The sequence below is a fragment of the Grus americana genome, chromosome 5 (assembly GCF_028858705.1).
Source record: "Grus americana isolate bGruAme1 chromosome 5, bGruAme1.mat, whole genome shotgun sequence".
NCBI lineage: Eukaryota > Metazoa > Chordata > Aves > Gruiformes > Gruidae > Grus > Grus americana.
In genome coordinates, this window is record NC_072856.1 from 19296015 (window position 1) to 19311785 (window position 15771).

A 15771-nucleotide genomic window follows, 5' to 3' on the forward strand; every position below is an offset into this window, starting at 1 on the left:
GTATCAGTCACCTGGGATCCTCCCCTGAGACAAGAAAGAGCACTCCTCTTGCTACTCAGAGAAACAGGAAACCCAGTCCTCTTGCTCTGTACCTAGCCATTTTCTTACCTCTGCTTGTCTGCTCTGTCATTTTTGCCATTCCTTTGCCATTTCTTGTGGAGCAGAGTTCCTGCCAGTGACTAACCAGAACTGCTGCTTCTGGCTTCTCCGCAGATAGCACTGGCTACACTCCTTAGAAAGAACTGGATGCTTCAATCCCCTGCAATGATTTCAGGGCTACTGACAGGGAAAGGATATTTGCATTCAAATGAAGTTTTTACATTCAAGTGTGGCGACACTGAGGTTTTCAGAAGAGATACATGGTAGCTTTTCAGAAGGAAATTTAGACTGACAGGGAGCTTGTGAATATGTTGATCACTTACAACTGAATCATTGCTACTGCAAGCACGCAAGTTGTAACTATTCCCCCTGCAGTGACATACTGGGATTAATAATTCTTCCCTTTATTGGGCCCTGTAGCCTTCACTCTGCTGCAGCTGTACTAGCAAAAAGAACAATTCCTCCTGGCCCCTTTACAGCCCATTTCATGGATCATTTGCTATTAAAGGGTATGTGATTTTAGTAAATACGATAGGTAAATATTAACTCAGCTTCTTTATCACCACTGACTCACTGGAGATAAACCGTCATGAAGCTAATATAATACACCAGTAACTCAGATCTCATATTTTTTGATACAAACTTGGTAAAGAAGCACTCAAATTGGGGGCATCTGGTGGTTTAATGCCATTCATAGCCAACTACCATACTGAAGCCTGGTAGCTGCATATGTATCATTCCCTTCTGTCAAAAGGTGATCCCATACACACTGTAAAGCATTAAGGCTACCAAGACTTATGTAACACACCATTCTGCGTCAGTCCAAGCGCTGGTGGGGTTCAGCCTGGAACCCATATTCCAGTTCATTTCAGGCGAAGCTGATGATACTACTTCTTAAAATGTGAATCCACTATAAAATCATGTTTTACAAGCACTGCCTAGATAATAATGTTAGAGAAATGCTGTATACTTCATTGACAAGGTAATGTTAGCTAGGAAAACAATTAATTTGGATTTGGTGTCAAGCCTTCTTGTGCCAATAATCCGCATGATAAAAACATCTGAAGTGAATTTGGCAAAATATTTTACATAATTGATGGTTACAACACATTCTAAATTGCCAGAAGAATTCAAGAATAACATGGATGATATTTTTATCCTTGGTATAATCCTAAATTTCCCATTTTAGGAAATTCATATCAAAGATTTATTTGATCCACCAGGTTTGCATCAACCACACAGTTTGAAATAGCTGGCAGTAAGTATAAGGTGATCTGTAACAGGCAGAGGAAAACCAGGGAATAGATCTCTGTCATTAATTGCTGATTAAAGAAGAATACCTTCAGTATTTTAATTTTGATAGGCGATGGTTGGGTGTTTTCTTCCATTTTGCCTTAGAACGAATATAAAGTTCCTTAACCTCTCATCTTGTCATAGGGTTCCTTGACTTTTCCTGAAGTAATCAAGGGCATTAGTTACTCCTGTTTGCAAGGAATCAGTTCAGCTCTCTTTTCTGGTTTTTGTTGTTTGGTGGTTTGTTTTTTGGTGGGTATTTTGTGTGTGTGTGTGTTTTGGGTTTTTTTTTAAGAAGATGTAGATCTTTCAAAATACACATACAAGAAGTAATGACACGGCTGATTGGTGTTTGTGCACACAGGTCTCATTGACCTATTGGCACTTCCTCACATAAAGACTCCCTACATAGAAAGCCATCTCATCAGGAGGTTGGGCTATTGAGCTTTTTCTACTTGAAAGATCTTTCTTTAAACAACCTTCCTGGTTGAAAATATGGAGTAGCAGAACAAAGGGAACCCAGGACCCCATGTGGGGAAGGATATGAATATTCTGATTTTAGAATTACAGCTTTATGGGTTTCAGGTTAGAGCCGATTCCACCCTTTTATTTAAAAGCAATTTCTCATTTCATGGATGCCAAGACAATCCAGAAAAGGCTACTGCATTCTTAATACTGAAGTCTGTACAACCCTGAAACTACATGAAATTACATACCATGTCCACCATGAATGAAAGCTACTGCAAGCCAAAAGGAAGGCAGAGAGATGGGGCAGAGATCAGGTTGAGGTGAGAAGCTAAACAACCTTGGCTTGTTTTTTTTTTTCCTACATTGGACTTACATTATGTCAGTATTTAGAACCTGATCTAAAATTCTGTCTCAGCATTTCCACTGGACTCATGAGATTGTGATCCTTCCAACATGAACTGTGATATTTTGCAGTAAGCAGCTAATTTTTCTATGTCATTCAAGTTTCAGAGCTTGCCATGCCTTGAATGCTGTAGCCACTAAAACCAAAGCAGTTTTGTAGGTGGCTGAATACCAAATTTCTTTTAAATTGAAATTACTATGCAGAGAGAGGAAAAACAAGACAAATGGGGCCACAGTCTTTCCCCAGGCTTCTGCTTAGCATGTTGCAGATGTTAGAATTAGCCACCCAATAGCTAGCTGCCCTTGGCGTGCTGTGTTTAGCTCAGGCTCCCTGTGTTAAGAAGAAGAATGAGCATACAGCTCCCATAGATGCTGCAAACAATGTTCAAGAGGTGCTCAGCTACACTAGTCCAAAGGGACAGGCTATTGAAATTTCACTGCTGTGTCAGGTCACAGGCACTGTGTAAAGCCACGTTCCTTGATCACAGTTCCTGTTGCCTTTTGTTACTGCTTAAAAGAGAGCTGCATGAAGCAAAGGTGCTCCTTCTCAGCCCCAGCTCTACATACTTCCTCTCTACTTAATTTCTGCCAAATAGGGTAGTTGTATGTATGTTGCTTCACTTAGTATCCAAGATTTCTTCTCCAGTTACAACTTCCCATATACATGCTAATCTTTGCACAATTTGAAAATCTGTGATGCTTCTCTTATCGTTAGGTCAGACTGAGATAAATGGCCTTGGTATGGTCAGGCAGTAGCTGCTTCTATGTGCAAAAATTAGCATTTGTGTGACTAACTGAATAGGGTCTCATGACTAGTGCTTCTGTTTAGCCTTCAAAGCAAATGAGAAAGTTTTCACCTGCCAAATATACCGTATAATATGACCAGGAACACATTTCCAGAGTGATTCTTACAAGCTACTCTTTGTAAGAGTAATTGCTTATCACTGGAAGATCCATGATTTCCTGAAAGTAAGGAAGCTCAATGGCAGTTGGGAGAACTCATTTCTTTGTCAAATGTGGAGAGAAGGCTAGCCAAAAGCATAGCAAAAGTGACAGAAAGTGTTTTCTGTCTTTAAACCATTCTGCAACAGAAAGACATTCTGATATGGAAGTTGTTGCACTGAAGGAATATCAAAAATACATTATGAGTTCTACTGTGATTGGTGAGTTTTCTCAAAGTCTTGGAATAAAGAAAAAAGTGTTTTTCACTGTTCTAGAGAAAGTTTGTGAAAGGAATTTAAGCATTTTACATATGAATGCTGAAAAATTGGAACATTAAATGAAGTCCAGATTAAAGATATCAGATTTTAAAAGGGTGATGCTGAAAAAAAACTTACAGGATTTTCTACAGTAGTGATGGGAATATGGCTTACATAGCTTGGTTGGAAGTTAGTCTAGGAGGCTGCCAGTTAAGAACACAGTTATTTGTGGTAGGCTGCAAAGACTGAGTTAGTTTAGGAAATTTGGCTTAGGAAGAGGACTGCTTAACTTGAAGAACTTGTTCTGCCTTAAAATACCCCCACCTGTCAAAGCTTCTGCTGGGAGATGAAATTTCAGAAATTGTATATCGATGTTACAGTTATTTAAATGTATTTTAGTTTTTGTGGGACCTAAAGTTCACAAGAGTTTTCTTTCCTATAATCTTAGAGTTTGTAAGTCTATTTCTGCCTATTTTCCCAGTATCTGAGTTTGCTTTGCTACACAAGTTCAAACAGTGTATAATAAGCACAGTAACTATGTGATTATTTACTTAGGGCTTTGCCTTTGCTGAAGTCATTGGGGCTTATGTGCAGAATTGCATATGCGTAGTTCAGTGAAATGTGGTTTAGCAAAGTACAGTCCAACAGTAAACATACTGAAAATTTTATCTTACTCTTTCTCTCCTACAGCACAAAATGATAATGTCATAATACATAGTTACATCACTAAACAAGGTAGTTATTAGATCAGAAATCCCTACCTTCTATTATTTTGGGGATGGTTCTTCTTGGTTTGCATGTGGCTTTTTTTCCCCCTTCTGCATCCCATCTGCCTCACCTCAGATAGCAGCAGTAATTTTTCTATATTGCTCACAAGCATTTTCCTTTCTGCTCCTGGCATTCTCAAAATAGTTATTCAGTAATGGTTCATAAAACAACTATGCTCACTTTATCAGCAAATCTGAGAACTTTTTAACTCCAAATGAAAGTTCTCACTGTATTACTGCAGAGTCATATGAACAACATTGAGTTTCCAGTGCACCTCCAGGTAATTAGGAAGAAATTGAGCTTCAGACTATCTCGGAGTAGACTACAACTGGGAATGAAACCCGTGTACTTCCACAGATAAGGTGCACACCACAATCGCCTTGCTTCCAGGGAAGCATGTAACCCAGTGTAAGGAAGGCTCAGGGTGCATCTAAGAGAGTGCTTGTGTGTATACCCCTCAAATGGCCCACAATGCAACAGGACAATGAGCATTTTCTTTTTGCTTGTTAGAGTGCACAAGTGTGTCAAGAGCTGCACTGGAGGCCCACAGCTGCAGTGGTCTTTACTCTTGTGGCAACAGCACCCTCCCTGAGCTGCAGCCAATGCTAGTTCTATGCTGTGAAGATCTTCCTGTAAGACTGCAGCTGTCTGGGAAGGATCTGCTTGAGCTTCCAGCTGCCTTGAGGAAGCCTGCACCTGAGGCAAAGACTCAAAATCACAACCTCTGGCAACCAAGGCGATAATCATGCTTCAGGTAAATCCCAGTTCTGGCCTGTACTTTGGAATTTCAGCCTGCCCATATCTGCCCTTCCTTCCCTTAGGGAAATCAGCAATAATGCCATGATTTTTGTTTTGTTTTGTTCACTAGAATGTCCAAGCAGGTTCAAGCACTACTTTGAGGACCTCAGGGACATGTTCAAACCCCATGCTTAGAGGAACTCTGCTCATCTCTTGCTTAGGGACAACGTGACAAAGTGAAGCCAAACCATGCAGCAAAAGCAAGGACTCTGGCTTTTGGTGCTTTCAAAGGCTGTGTGGCTAGAAGTCCCACTTGCCTCCCAAGAAGGCTTCCTCCTTTTTCAAGGCAAAACTAAAACTGCTAAGTAACTGGAGATGAAGAAAAAAACAACTAAAAAAGAAACCCTTTGCCACCAATGAAAGTAGGAGGCTAGACAGAAAGTCTAAGAGGAGCTGGACACAGAACTTGGGCATGGAGACAGGACAGTGTTTTAGCTGCTCTGCCACACAGCTGAACTCTGCTGGGGGTCTTGCTACTGCTCCCTTCTTGCTAGAGTCCAGAAGACAAGGAAATTCCTAGAGAATGGTGTCATTCTTGAGGACAGATGGAGTCAAGCCCATTCCCTTCCAGCACCAATGCTTTTTACGAAGCTGTCAGTGCCCTTTGCAGTAGGTCCTGTCTGAGAGACAATGGGATCAGAAGGTTCTACCATCTCCTGTGAGCCCCTAAAGGGCTGACATTGCCTTGTGAGAGATTTCTTTAGTTTGTCCCCTGGGTTTTCCAGGTGAATCTCTGCTTGTGGCGTGCAGACCCAACAGCTCTTCCTTAAGAAAGAAAATGTTCCATGGGATCAGATAGGGCAGGTCTCCATTTACTTCCAAGAGGGTTGAGGGAAGGAGCAAAAGTGCTGCTGACTGCTACTACTACTCTCTTTGTAGGGTTACACAGTTAAAGCTTCTTTCTTTCCTTTCTCTCCAAAAGACTATTTGTGGATTTCTCTGCTGGAAAAAGTTTAAGCTGTTCAATTTTATTATCCAGTTTCAGTGGAAATACAGGCGTAGAACTAAACTAAGTTCTAAGGTGACTAAGAATGCAGAAAGGGGTGGAGGTTTGACATGTACAGTTTGACCTGGAGCTGCCAAGCGCTTGTAAGTAAGAATTCTCTGACAGCACCCACTTGGGAACCCGCTTATGGGCAGTGCTGACCCAGCACTAAAACTGAAGGGGCTGCTATAATCCAGAGCACTGTAAGGAACACCATCCTGTGCATGCATGTAAATTCCTGTCAGAATAATTTTTTCAGTGCTTTCTAAGAGCATACATGTGTCTGTGGGGAAATAACAGCATTTTTTCTTCTCATAGGTAAAACCCTCTACTTGGTGAAGTACAAACTCCTTTTTGGAGGCAGCTTGCTTTTTTTTGTCCAAAGTAATTTTACATTCTTAGCCATAGACTGCCCTATAGTGGCGAAGCCAAAATCTGCAGCCTTATTGGCTTTTATAAAGGATCTTTTAACTTCCTTATTTAGAAGTAGTTTGCCCATCACTAGAAGGGACAGAAAGAGCCCGTGCAAACTACAAAACAAACAAAAAATGAAGTAAGGGAGATTGTAGGCTTCAGTGTAAATATAGCATGAAGCAAAATGCCACTCCTGACTTGGAATATTTTATGTCTTTTTCAAAGGAAACAAGGCAGATTTGATCATACCTTGTATTTGTTTGTCTCCAGAAGCTATTTGCTGACTTCAGCCAAATTTAACTGCAAAAATGAAAATCTCAAACACAGCTAAATGTCAACAGATTTTGAGGAAAGTGTTTTTTAAAAATGAGTCAAAGAAAATAATGGCTATAGTGTCAGCACAGAAATTGTTAGACAACAAAGAATCCACGGAGGAGAGTGACCTTGTAAATGCCCCAGGAAAAATGTCTCAGTTACATCTCACAATGAAACCAGAGAAAGAAATTCTTAGAAACCCATACCAAAGCAGAAATAAGGCTTCATTAGTTCTGGAGCTTGCTTTGTAAACTGATGAAACTTCTTCTTAGGTCAGCTACCTCTCCCCTCCAAAGAAATTAGCTCTCTAATCATAGTATTCTAAAGATACAAAACTTCTGGAGTTTCATTTTCTGTGTATTCCTACCAATGTCTGTATTCTAAGCTGCAGTACATTTGGTAGGGCTAGTAGTAGCACAAAATGGTGCCACCGATTCTTTAGGTAGCAAAGATGCTTGTATACAGGTTTCACTGTGGCTCAAGCAGTTACTTTAAGTTCTCAGAAAGGTAAAGCACAACTAGTGTTCATTAACAGAGACAAAATAATGCTGAAAGATTTTCACACACAACACAAGCTATGGATTACCCTCATTGTACTTCAGATGATTCAAGACAGATGTCCATCTCTCAGCAAATCACCTTCAGCTCCCCTTACACTAAGATCAGATAAACAGGCACTTTAGAATGCAATTCAGCTAACCTCCTTTGGAGATATCCCTTGTTGTGAGACAAAGGAATCTAAAAAATGGCTATTGCTCTCCATTTCATGTAAAGGAAGCCTAGGATTACTAGGTCAGAGATGGACATCTGTTTTGCAAACCTAATTTGGAGACCTCTTACTAACATACTATCTATACATCCCTCAAAGTTCAAGCACTGTGAATGAACTTCATATTCTCATAGCTGAGGGACTACCTTCTTAGTGAGAATACATAATTGTGATGAACTGAGACAGTTCTAATATACACAGCCCTGCTAAAATAAGATCTGATGCTGAACTAGAAGTTTCTCTGAGTCATCTGAAACACTTCATAATGTAATATTCATCTTTGACTTTGTTCTGGCAGACAGCATCAACTTCTGCCCCACCTTACATGTTGGGTCCTCCGGACAGTACCTTCTAAGATTTCGATTTTTAAAGAACCAGAAATAGATACCTCCCAAAATTTAGGAAATATGTCGGTTGACTTCCTATAACATGAAAAAGAACTTTTCTTCTCTTTTAAAACTCAGGCTTATCAAGACAGCACATGAATTAAGTACAAAACCAGTGTTTTTTTGAAATGTGCTTTTAATCATTCAGAGAAAATAAGCTGATTATAAAAGGAACCAAAAGGCTCAGTACTTGGAAGAATACAAATTTGTGTTCTTATTTTGTGCACAAATAAATAGAACACTGTTAACAATAATCAGAGAACAAACAGGATACAGTAACAAGGAAGAGCAAAGTTCAAAAATAGTCAAGGAAGATGAGAATGGTGCATAGTCCTTTTAGTTGAATGCTGCTAGGTTTTTTCCCCTTCATTTTGATGTTAAGCTGATGGCCCTCTTGATACGGTTCAGAGTGCTCACCCTGTCATTTTCTTCTGTGTTCTGCAACTCACTGGATTGTGAGCTGCTACATTCAGTGTCTTGACAGCTGCAACTTTCCACGTATACATACTTATGTGAAATCGAATGCCCAGTGGGGCATTTCAGCTCCACTTCCCTCACGCTAGTGCTTGATTCCCTGCAGCAGGAACAGCTGTGCTCCATAGAATTGGCCTCAGCAGAGTATCTGTTAACATGGAAAATGGCAACATTACTCTGTGCCAGATGCCACCATACAGGAGAGGGTGAAATTAGGTACAGAACTCCCGTGAGAAGTTTGGAATAATATGTAGAAGAGTCACAGTTGTGGCTAATGAAAGTGCTATGCTCATCTGACAGAGCAGTGGTTATAACAATATTCCTTTAATATTCATTGCATTTGCTCAGTTTTTTTTCTGGTAAAACAATTAATATGGAAGTCCTAGTAAAAAAAAAACAACAGTGAGTTCTAGGAGCTCAGCTTCCTTAGATTTTTCTCATCATCCCAGTGCTGATGGATGTTAAATACACCAGATCAACAATTAAGGGCTAACAAAGCCCTGACCTGAATAAGAAAACTGCATAGATAAGTGGCTGCAATGCCATCTACAATGCCATCACATCAATCAACTGGCTACAAGGCTATAATCACATCACATAAATCAAAGTGCTTATTCCAAACCAGGCTATGTTAACAGGAAGGGGAAGCAGCAGGTCTTTCTGTTCCTATCTCACAGCAAAGTATTTTTTGCAGCCTTTTGTTCATCTGCTTCCCAAGCACCATTCTTAACCTGCAGAATCTGTCAATATCAGGCTATAAACTGTGTCGACAGCCATCTTTTTCTTATATTTGTGTGCAGAAGCAACCACAGCAAGACTCTAAGATGATAAGACATTTCAAAATACTAATAAACCCACTGGCTAATTGGGGTTCAATCTGAGACTAAAGATCAGTTTTCTCCCATGTAAGGTGCCGGGTGGCATATTCAGCAAATGACAGTTTCTTTGGTGAGTTAGAATGATGTTTCTCCCATGTTTTAATAGCTCAGTACCAGGTGTCCTTCTAGCCACTTTCTCATAGCCACTTTATTGTAGATTCGCTCATTTCAGAGAAAAATGTACAGTGAAACTATTAACACCACCCCTAAAGCTTTTTTTTTCTGATTTCTTTACTGTATAAAAACTGCATGTTTGAATCTTCCTTTAAAAGATGTATGTATATTTCATTTTAGATGTTAATTATTGAGAAGCAGCTTTTCAGCTTATGAGCGTCAGGTCTGGCTGCTCTCTGGGCTTATTCCCATTACAGGAAATAATTCATGTTCTTTTGTGAAGATTTCTAGCTAAGATGGTCTGACATAAATGACAGACAAACCAGCTCTTAATGAATGAATAGACCTTATCATAGCTGTCTGAATCCTAAGGCAATTTAATGCACTTTTCTGCTTTGTATTAAGACGAATCAACTGTTCAGTCACAGATTTCATGATTTTGTGCCTGTGATTTGGGGAGCTGATAGTTTCAGGTCTTCTACCATTCTGTAGTCTACCTATTTATTGTTCCTTTTATGTAAACAAGCTCAGTGCCAGCAAAATTCAAATCTCATTGTCCGATCAGTTTACTTACAGCGAGAAGGTTCCACATGTTCCTTCACATTCAGTCATGACAACTCTGTCTACAGAACGGCAACCCTTATAGACGATAAAGTCTTTTCTTTGACGGACAGAGCATGGCGTGGGACTATCCAGAGGTGCACCTATAGGGAAAGATCAGAAAATACTTTCAGTAAAATAGCTCCAAAAGTTTCTTGCAGTTCAGCACTCTCTGGGCTTCACTAGTGCACTTAAAGAATTGTCTTAAGTGGTCTTTCTGCTTCAGTTTAAACTTTCCCAGAGAGATCAGATAGTGAATGCTTGGAATAACAAACATAAATATAGAAGTATCTATTTAAATACAAAAATATCAGCCTCTATGGCTGGAAAATGGGTTTATTGAAGAAAAAAATTCATTCTCTGTATTGTTGATTCAGGTACACTGGCATACTTACAGGTTCTGCAACAACCATTAGGTAAGAATGTAATAGTTCCCTGAAAGAACAAAGAAACAGGAAAAATAATATTATTTTCTTTCCCTGTATTAAAGAGCTTTTAGGCCAATAACTGAGAAGAGCAATTCTTCAATGGCTGGAAATAACCAGCGAAATCTCTAGCATTGATCCAAATAAACAAAGATAATGGACTCTTCCAGACTTGAAATCTATCAATTTACAAAGGATTGTGGAAATAAATATAATGCTTTGAAGGAAGTCTACAATTAACATCATGCAATTTTTCCTCAGAAATAATTCCAAAAAATGTTTTCTCAGAGACTTCTATATTTGAATAGGGAGTATGCATGGTATTACTGGCAGCCTACTGACTAAACAGCTTGTGTTTCTGTGACATTCAAGAAAACATGGTTCTTGTTCAGTCAGGACACCACACAAAGCAGTCAGTGAGGACTTTGTATCTCAGTGCTGACCAGTGTTTTGGCTGCTGAGAGACAGCCACCAGTTATAAGCCTTGAGCTTTCACCCAAATATCTTATTTTATACACTCTATAGGTCTGTGCATGGATGCAGCAGAAACTTTTGCCCTTGTGACTGAGAAACTTTGGTGAAAGGTCATCAGAGCTTAATTTGACTTTTCCTGCTAACTAGATAGCTGAACTAAACTGAAGTAAACTATGCATTGAGTAGAGGGTAACTTTTCCATATTTACTTACAGGTTTGCAGCTGTCCTCATTGAATGCTGGACAGGTAATCTCAGATGTGGAAGAGATAAGCTGGTTGTGGATATTTACACAGCTATAAATGGTGCAGTTGTTGTAAGGATCATTTTTAAACTCTCCAGGCTGCAAGCAATATACAAAATGTAATAAGAAAAGCTGAAGGGAGCTCAGACAGAAATTTTCCTGTCATCTGACAATGACTTTCCCCTTGTTTCCCAGTCAATTATTTTTAGGTTAACAGTCATTTTCAATACAGATTGTTACATGAATTGCAGTATACCATATGTGGAGAGAATCTTCAGTTTTACATGGAATTTCCATCGGGAAAGAAAAATTCTTCTAAAGTATGTAGCGTATATTAGAGTTATTAACAAAATCATCCATGCCAATGGATTTTGCCTAGGGAAAGCTAAACTGTTATATGGTAATTAAGAACAATTCTAAACTTTCACCCTGCGGGGCAATAAAATTGTTTCATATGCAGGCTTCACTAGTGTTTTTTGGTACACAGAAATCAAGTAATACAGAAAAGCCCAAGCTTCCAGACATCACAAGAAAAACCCTTCCAATGGTATTGGATTTGTCATTCCAGGAAGAGCCTTCCAGAAAATTTGATTTCATGAGTCCTTCATTCAGGCCAAAAAATTGTAGATAGGCTTTGCTTTAGGTGAGCCTCTGACCTTTCAGGTGCAAACTTACACTAAGCCTTATCTCTGACAAGGAGATGTTCTCTCTCTGAAAGGGGGAACTGCACAAATTTGGTAGAGACATATGATGTAGAGCATACTTACACTTAAGATGAGGTCAGAAGTGTTTGCTGTATGTATAACACACTTAGTCTGCACACATTTTCCACAACATTCACCTTTCACTGGTTGATGTTCATATCCCTAGATATTAAAATTAATTAAAAATGAAAGCACTGTGATAGATGCATTTTTGCGAAATAAATGAAAACATACTAACCCATTTATTGATTATGCTTTGAAGTGCACTCTAGATTTTCGCCTTTGTGTGCCTTCCTGTGTTCCAACCCAATGGAAGACAAGTAATAAAACCAGGCTATCAATGGAATAAATTAAAGCACTATAATAAATATGCCTAATAATTAAATATCACTCCATTAAGTGCTCTACAGAAATTTCCCAGCTAATCCTCCCAGTGTGAACTGAACACTGTAAGTTACGCTGTCAAGCTTCATGCAATGGATTGCTCAAGGACAGTTGATGTCCACACTGGAGGTGGACTCTGTATTCCTGCTCCCTGGCCTTTGCTTATATCACTCATTGATCAAACTGCTTTTCACGTACATGGATTTTTTTTTGGGGGGGGGGCGGGGGGAGCATGTTCTTTGTTCAACTTACTGGTTGACAATATGTGTTGCATGGAACATGTTCACATGAGATGATATTCAGTTGAGTGCTGACATTAACTTCGTTAGTGCAGAAACAATTCTGACACTTATCAACAAAGACTGAGGAATTAGGCTACAAATTTTAAGAAAAAAAAAGTTCTATATTAATGAGATATTACATGCATGACAGACATTTCTTAATTTCAAAAAAATCTGTAAACCAAGCAATGGAAAAGGACACAATCATAAACACTATTGGATAGCTATTTGGCTAGCCATTTATGAAGACAACATTTTAAATATTGAATTTAATTTATGTCTTTACTGAAGTCCTATATAGCAATGATAAACTCAGATATTAAAAGGACAGGTGTCATACAAATACCTGCAATAAAACAATTACTAGACTCAACAGAATTTATTAAGAATCAAAGTCTGTTTAGAATAATACTTCTTTACAATTCTTTTCATTTTTGAAAGCAGTCTTAAAACTGCAATAGCATGCTGACAGTAAATGTGGACTGACTTTTTAAAATGCATTCACACTTTAAACCCAAATCTCTCTCTGATACTGACATACAAACAACTCTTCAGTCTCTTTCATACATAGCAACCTTTTCAGAAAAGATTTAGACTTTGTGAAATTGATTAACTCCTGACAGGAATTTCAAAAATATTGATTGCACTAGATAAATCTCCTCATAGTACTTCTGATAAAGTATACTAACTGGTCTTTTAAGCATTTTCATACTGTTGAAATAGAAACTTACCAAGAACTCGGCATTCTGATGTACACAAACTCTCTTGGGAACTGTTAATAAGCAAAGAGTTAGGTGGTTACATAGGAGGGGGAAAAAAGTATTCACCCGACTCAAGTCAAACTGATTTCTTCCACAATGAATCACAATGCATATGGTCAAATACATTTGTTATTCCCCATTTCTGGTAGCAGATATGACATATATAAAGTATAAGAACAAATACCGCATGTGCAAAAAGGGAGGAAGAGTTGGCCCAATATACACAGTCCAGTTCATAGCCAAGAATGTCCACTTAATATGTACAAGTAGTTCCCTGTGTCAATTACCAAGAACAAAGCAAACTTTGAAAAGTTATCTTCTATTGGGCATGCTTACAGGGACATTTTGCTAGATCAAGCTGAGACCACAGGCCCAGCTAATTCTGTAGCTGTTCCTGCATGTATTTACAACCAGGAAAATTGAACTTAAGCTACCTGAGCTATTTCTGATTTCTTAGTTGTTTGTCATAACCCTAGAAGTAGTAACCAATGTTAATAGTAACCAATTTGTAGAATCTGACTGTGTTTATTACCTCTTTCAAGAGGCTATTGCATACAGTCTTACTAAGTATGATGCTACATTATGTAATATATAATGCTAATAATTATAATATATTTCCAAGGGACTTACCACACTGGTACACAGGACAACACTGACCACTGGGAATATGAGAATGAACTTCAAATCCCAGTTTACACTTGGGGGCTTTAGTTGTGCACAAGCTTGTATTGCATTCTGGAAAAAAAAAAAAAATGCACTAAATCATGGCTACTAGAAACAGGCATGTATCAAAGCATTTAGGGTAGACTTTCCATTGCTAGGAAATAGTCCAAATCCTCTCCAGAGAAACAAATTGCAGAAATAGAGCACATTTTTTCCCACTGAATCCAGGCACTGGATTGGGGGACTGCACTAGTTTATGAAACTTTTTCTACTATGTAATTACCAAGTGTTAAAAATATATCACAATTCTTTGCAGAGAAGTAGTGGACAACTGTTAGTCTCTCCAAGGTTGTAAGTAACTGCTGTAAAATGTAAACCCACGTAGAATTCGATAATCTATCTGTATTTTACTTGAATAAAACATGGTACTGAACTCAAGAACTGTAGATTCAGTTATGTTGAGTCCCATAATTGTAAATTCAGTTATGCTGAGTCATTGCAGTATTAAAATACATTTTCCCTAACACTGGGCAAGCTGATTTTAAAAAGCATGAGGAAAGATATTATTTTGTGACTCCCTGCTGCAAGTCTCTGGTGCTAAACTAGTTCAGTTCTTTTCCCTTCTATTCCTAAAAACTATAGAAAGACTAGAAACAAAAGTAAAAACTCACTGCAGGTGACAATGGGGCAGCAGGAGTCTTCAGAATTGACTTCATTGACTGCATAGAAGCCTTCTCCATCACAACTGGTCTTATTTTGTTTGGCACATTCATGAGGCTTACATACAATGCCATTTCCACCTTCCAGGCAAATACAGTCCTGACAGTCTACTATAAACTTTTCCCCAAACTGTCATTAAAGAAAATAAAGTGAGTGATTTCATAGTTACCAGTTAAAAAGAACAGAAGTAAAAACAAATGAAAAATTGGGAGACCACAAAACAAGACTGCACCAGTGGAGACCACTCTCCTCTCCCCACTCCCAGCCTCTACTTGAAATACAAAACCATATGGCAGCTTACCTCTCTTGGTATCTTATCCACTCCAACACAGCCTATGAAAATATAAAAATAAACTTCCATTACCACACATGTAACAGTAGATATCTCTGCTTTATGTTGTGTGAGTATTGCATACAGTCAGATCTATGCTGTATGCATGAGAAGGAAACAACAAAGAGGAAACAAACATGGATCCAAGTGAAGCAGTAAAACTCACCACAGGTTTTCACACAGACATCCACACCGGAGTCATACAGCATTGTTCCATTAGGACAGAAACAGCCTTCAACTTGTTGAGTTGAAGTTTCATTTTGTTGACTGTGTGAGACAAAAATGTTCAGAGGAACACCATTAGTGTCAGAGGCACACAGAGGAAGATTATGCCAAATAACCTTTCACTGAAGATACAGTGGTAAGTGATCTGCACATTTGTGATTTAGGGATTGTCAGTCTTCATATTTGGTGTAGCCAAACAACATAAACAGTGCAGGCACCCAGATTTAGGATCAAGAGAATAGTGGTACCAAATTTGACAGTCAATTTAAGACACGACAGGAAATTGATGTCTCTCATCCATCTCTGCATTAGGTATGACTGAACAGTTTTATGAGCTATGACTAACAGTGAAGGAATTATTTACCTTGATGTGCAGGTCATCTCTTTAATAGGACCACATGCTCTGTATTCTTTATCTGAGGGGCAGTTATAAGCTGGAATGGGAGAATAAAAAGGAGGAAGAGCTCAGTAACAATATCATATAAAAGTCACATGACCTTATGCCAAGAAATTAAACACTGACTACTGATTTTCATATGTATCATCTTTGACAATCTTGAGAAGCAAAGAAAAAAAAACCCTAGATATCAGACCAGATA

At 38.6% G+C, this 15771-nt stretch overlaps 2 protein-coding genes across 6 annotated transcripts in view; both read right to left on the bottom strand.

Annotated features, from left to right (window-relative positions):
• LOC129206511 (mucin-5B) overlaps positions 1-4304 on the bottom strand; it is a 51383-nt gene extending 47079 nt beyond the window's left edge. For 4 of the 5 annotated variants that reach the window (XM_054825764.1, XM_054825763.1, XM_054825760.1 and 1 more), the window contains exon 1: positions 109-279. The gene's annotated coding sequence lies outside the window, so the exon portion shown is untranslated. Of the gene's footprint in view, positions 1-108; positions 280-4222 lie in introns of those variants that run through there. The other variant, XM_054825761.1, reaches the window with a different exon arrangement.
• A 3830-nt stretch (positions 4305-8134) lies between these two features.
• Positions 8135-15771, bottom strand: part of MUC2 (mucin 2, oligomeric mucus/gel-forming) — a 55306-nt gene continuing 47669 nt past the window's right edge. The window contains exons 44-55 of the mRNA XM_054826477.1: positions 15537-15606; positions 15114-15214; positions 14918-14949; positions 14568-14745; positions 13864-13968; positions 13204-13244; positions 12444-12566; positions 11871-11969; positions 11074-11202; positions 10358-10397; positions 9937-10066; positions 8135-8518 (exon numbers count right to left, since the gene is read on the bottom strand). Coding sequence (XP_054682452.1) covers positions 8263-8518; positions 9937-10066; positions 10358-10397; positions 11074-11202; positions 11871-11969; positions 12444-12566; positions 13204-13244; positions 13864-13968; positions 14568-14745; positions 14918-14949; positions 15114-15214; positions 15537-15606 — 1304 coding nt within the window. The 3' untranslated portion in view covers positions 8135-8262. The remainder of the gene's footprint in view (positions 8519-9936; positions 10067-10357; positions 10398-11073; positions 11203-11870; positions 11970-12443; positions 12567-13203; positions 13245-13863; positions 13969-14567; positions 14746-14917; positions 14950-15113; positions 15215-15536; positions 15607-15771) is intronic.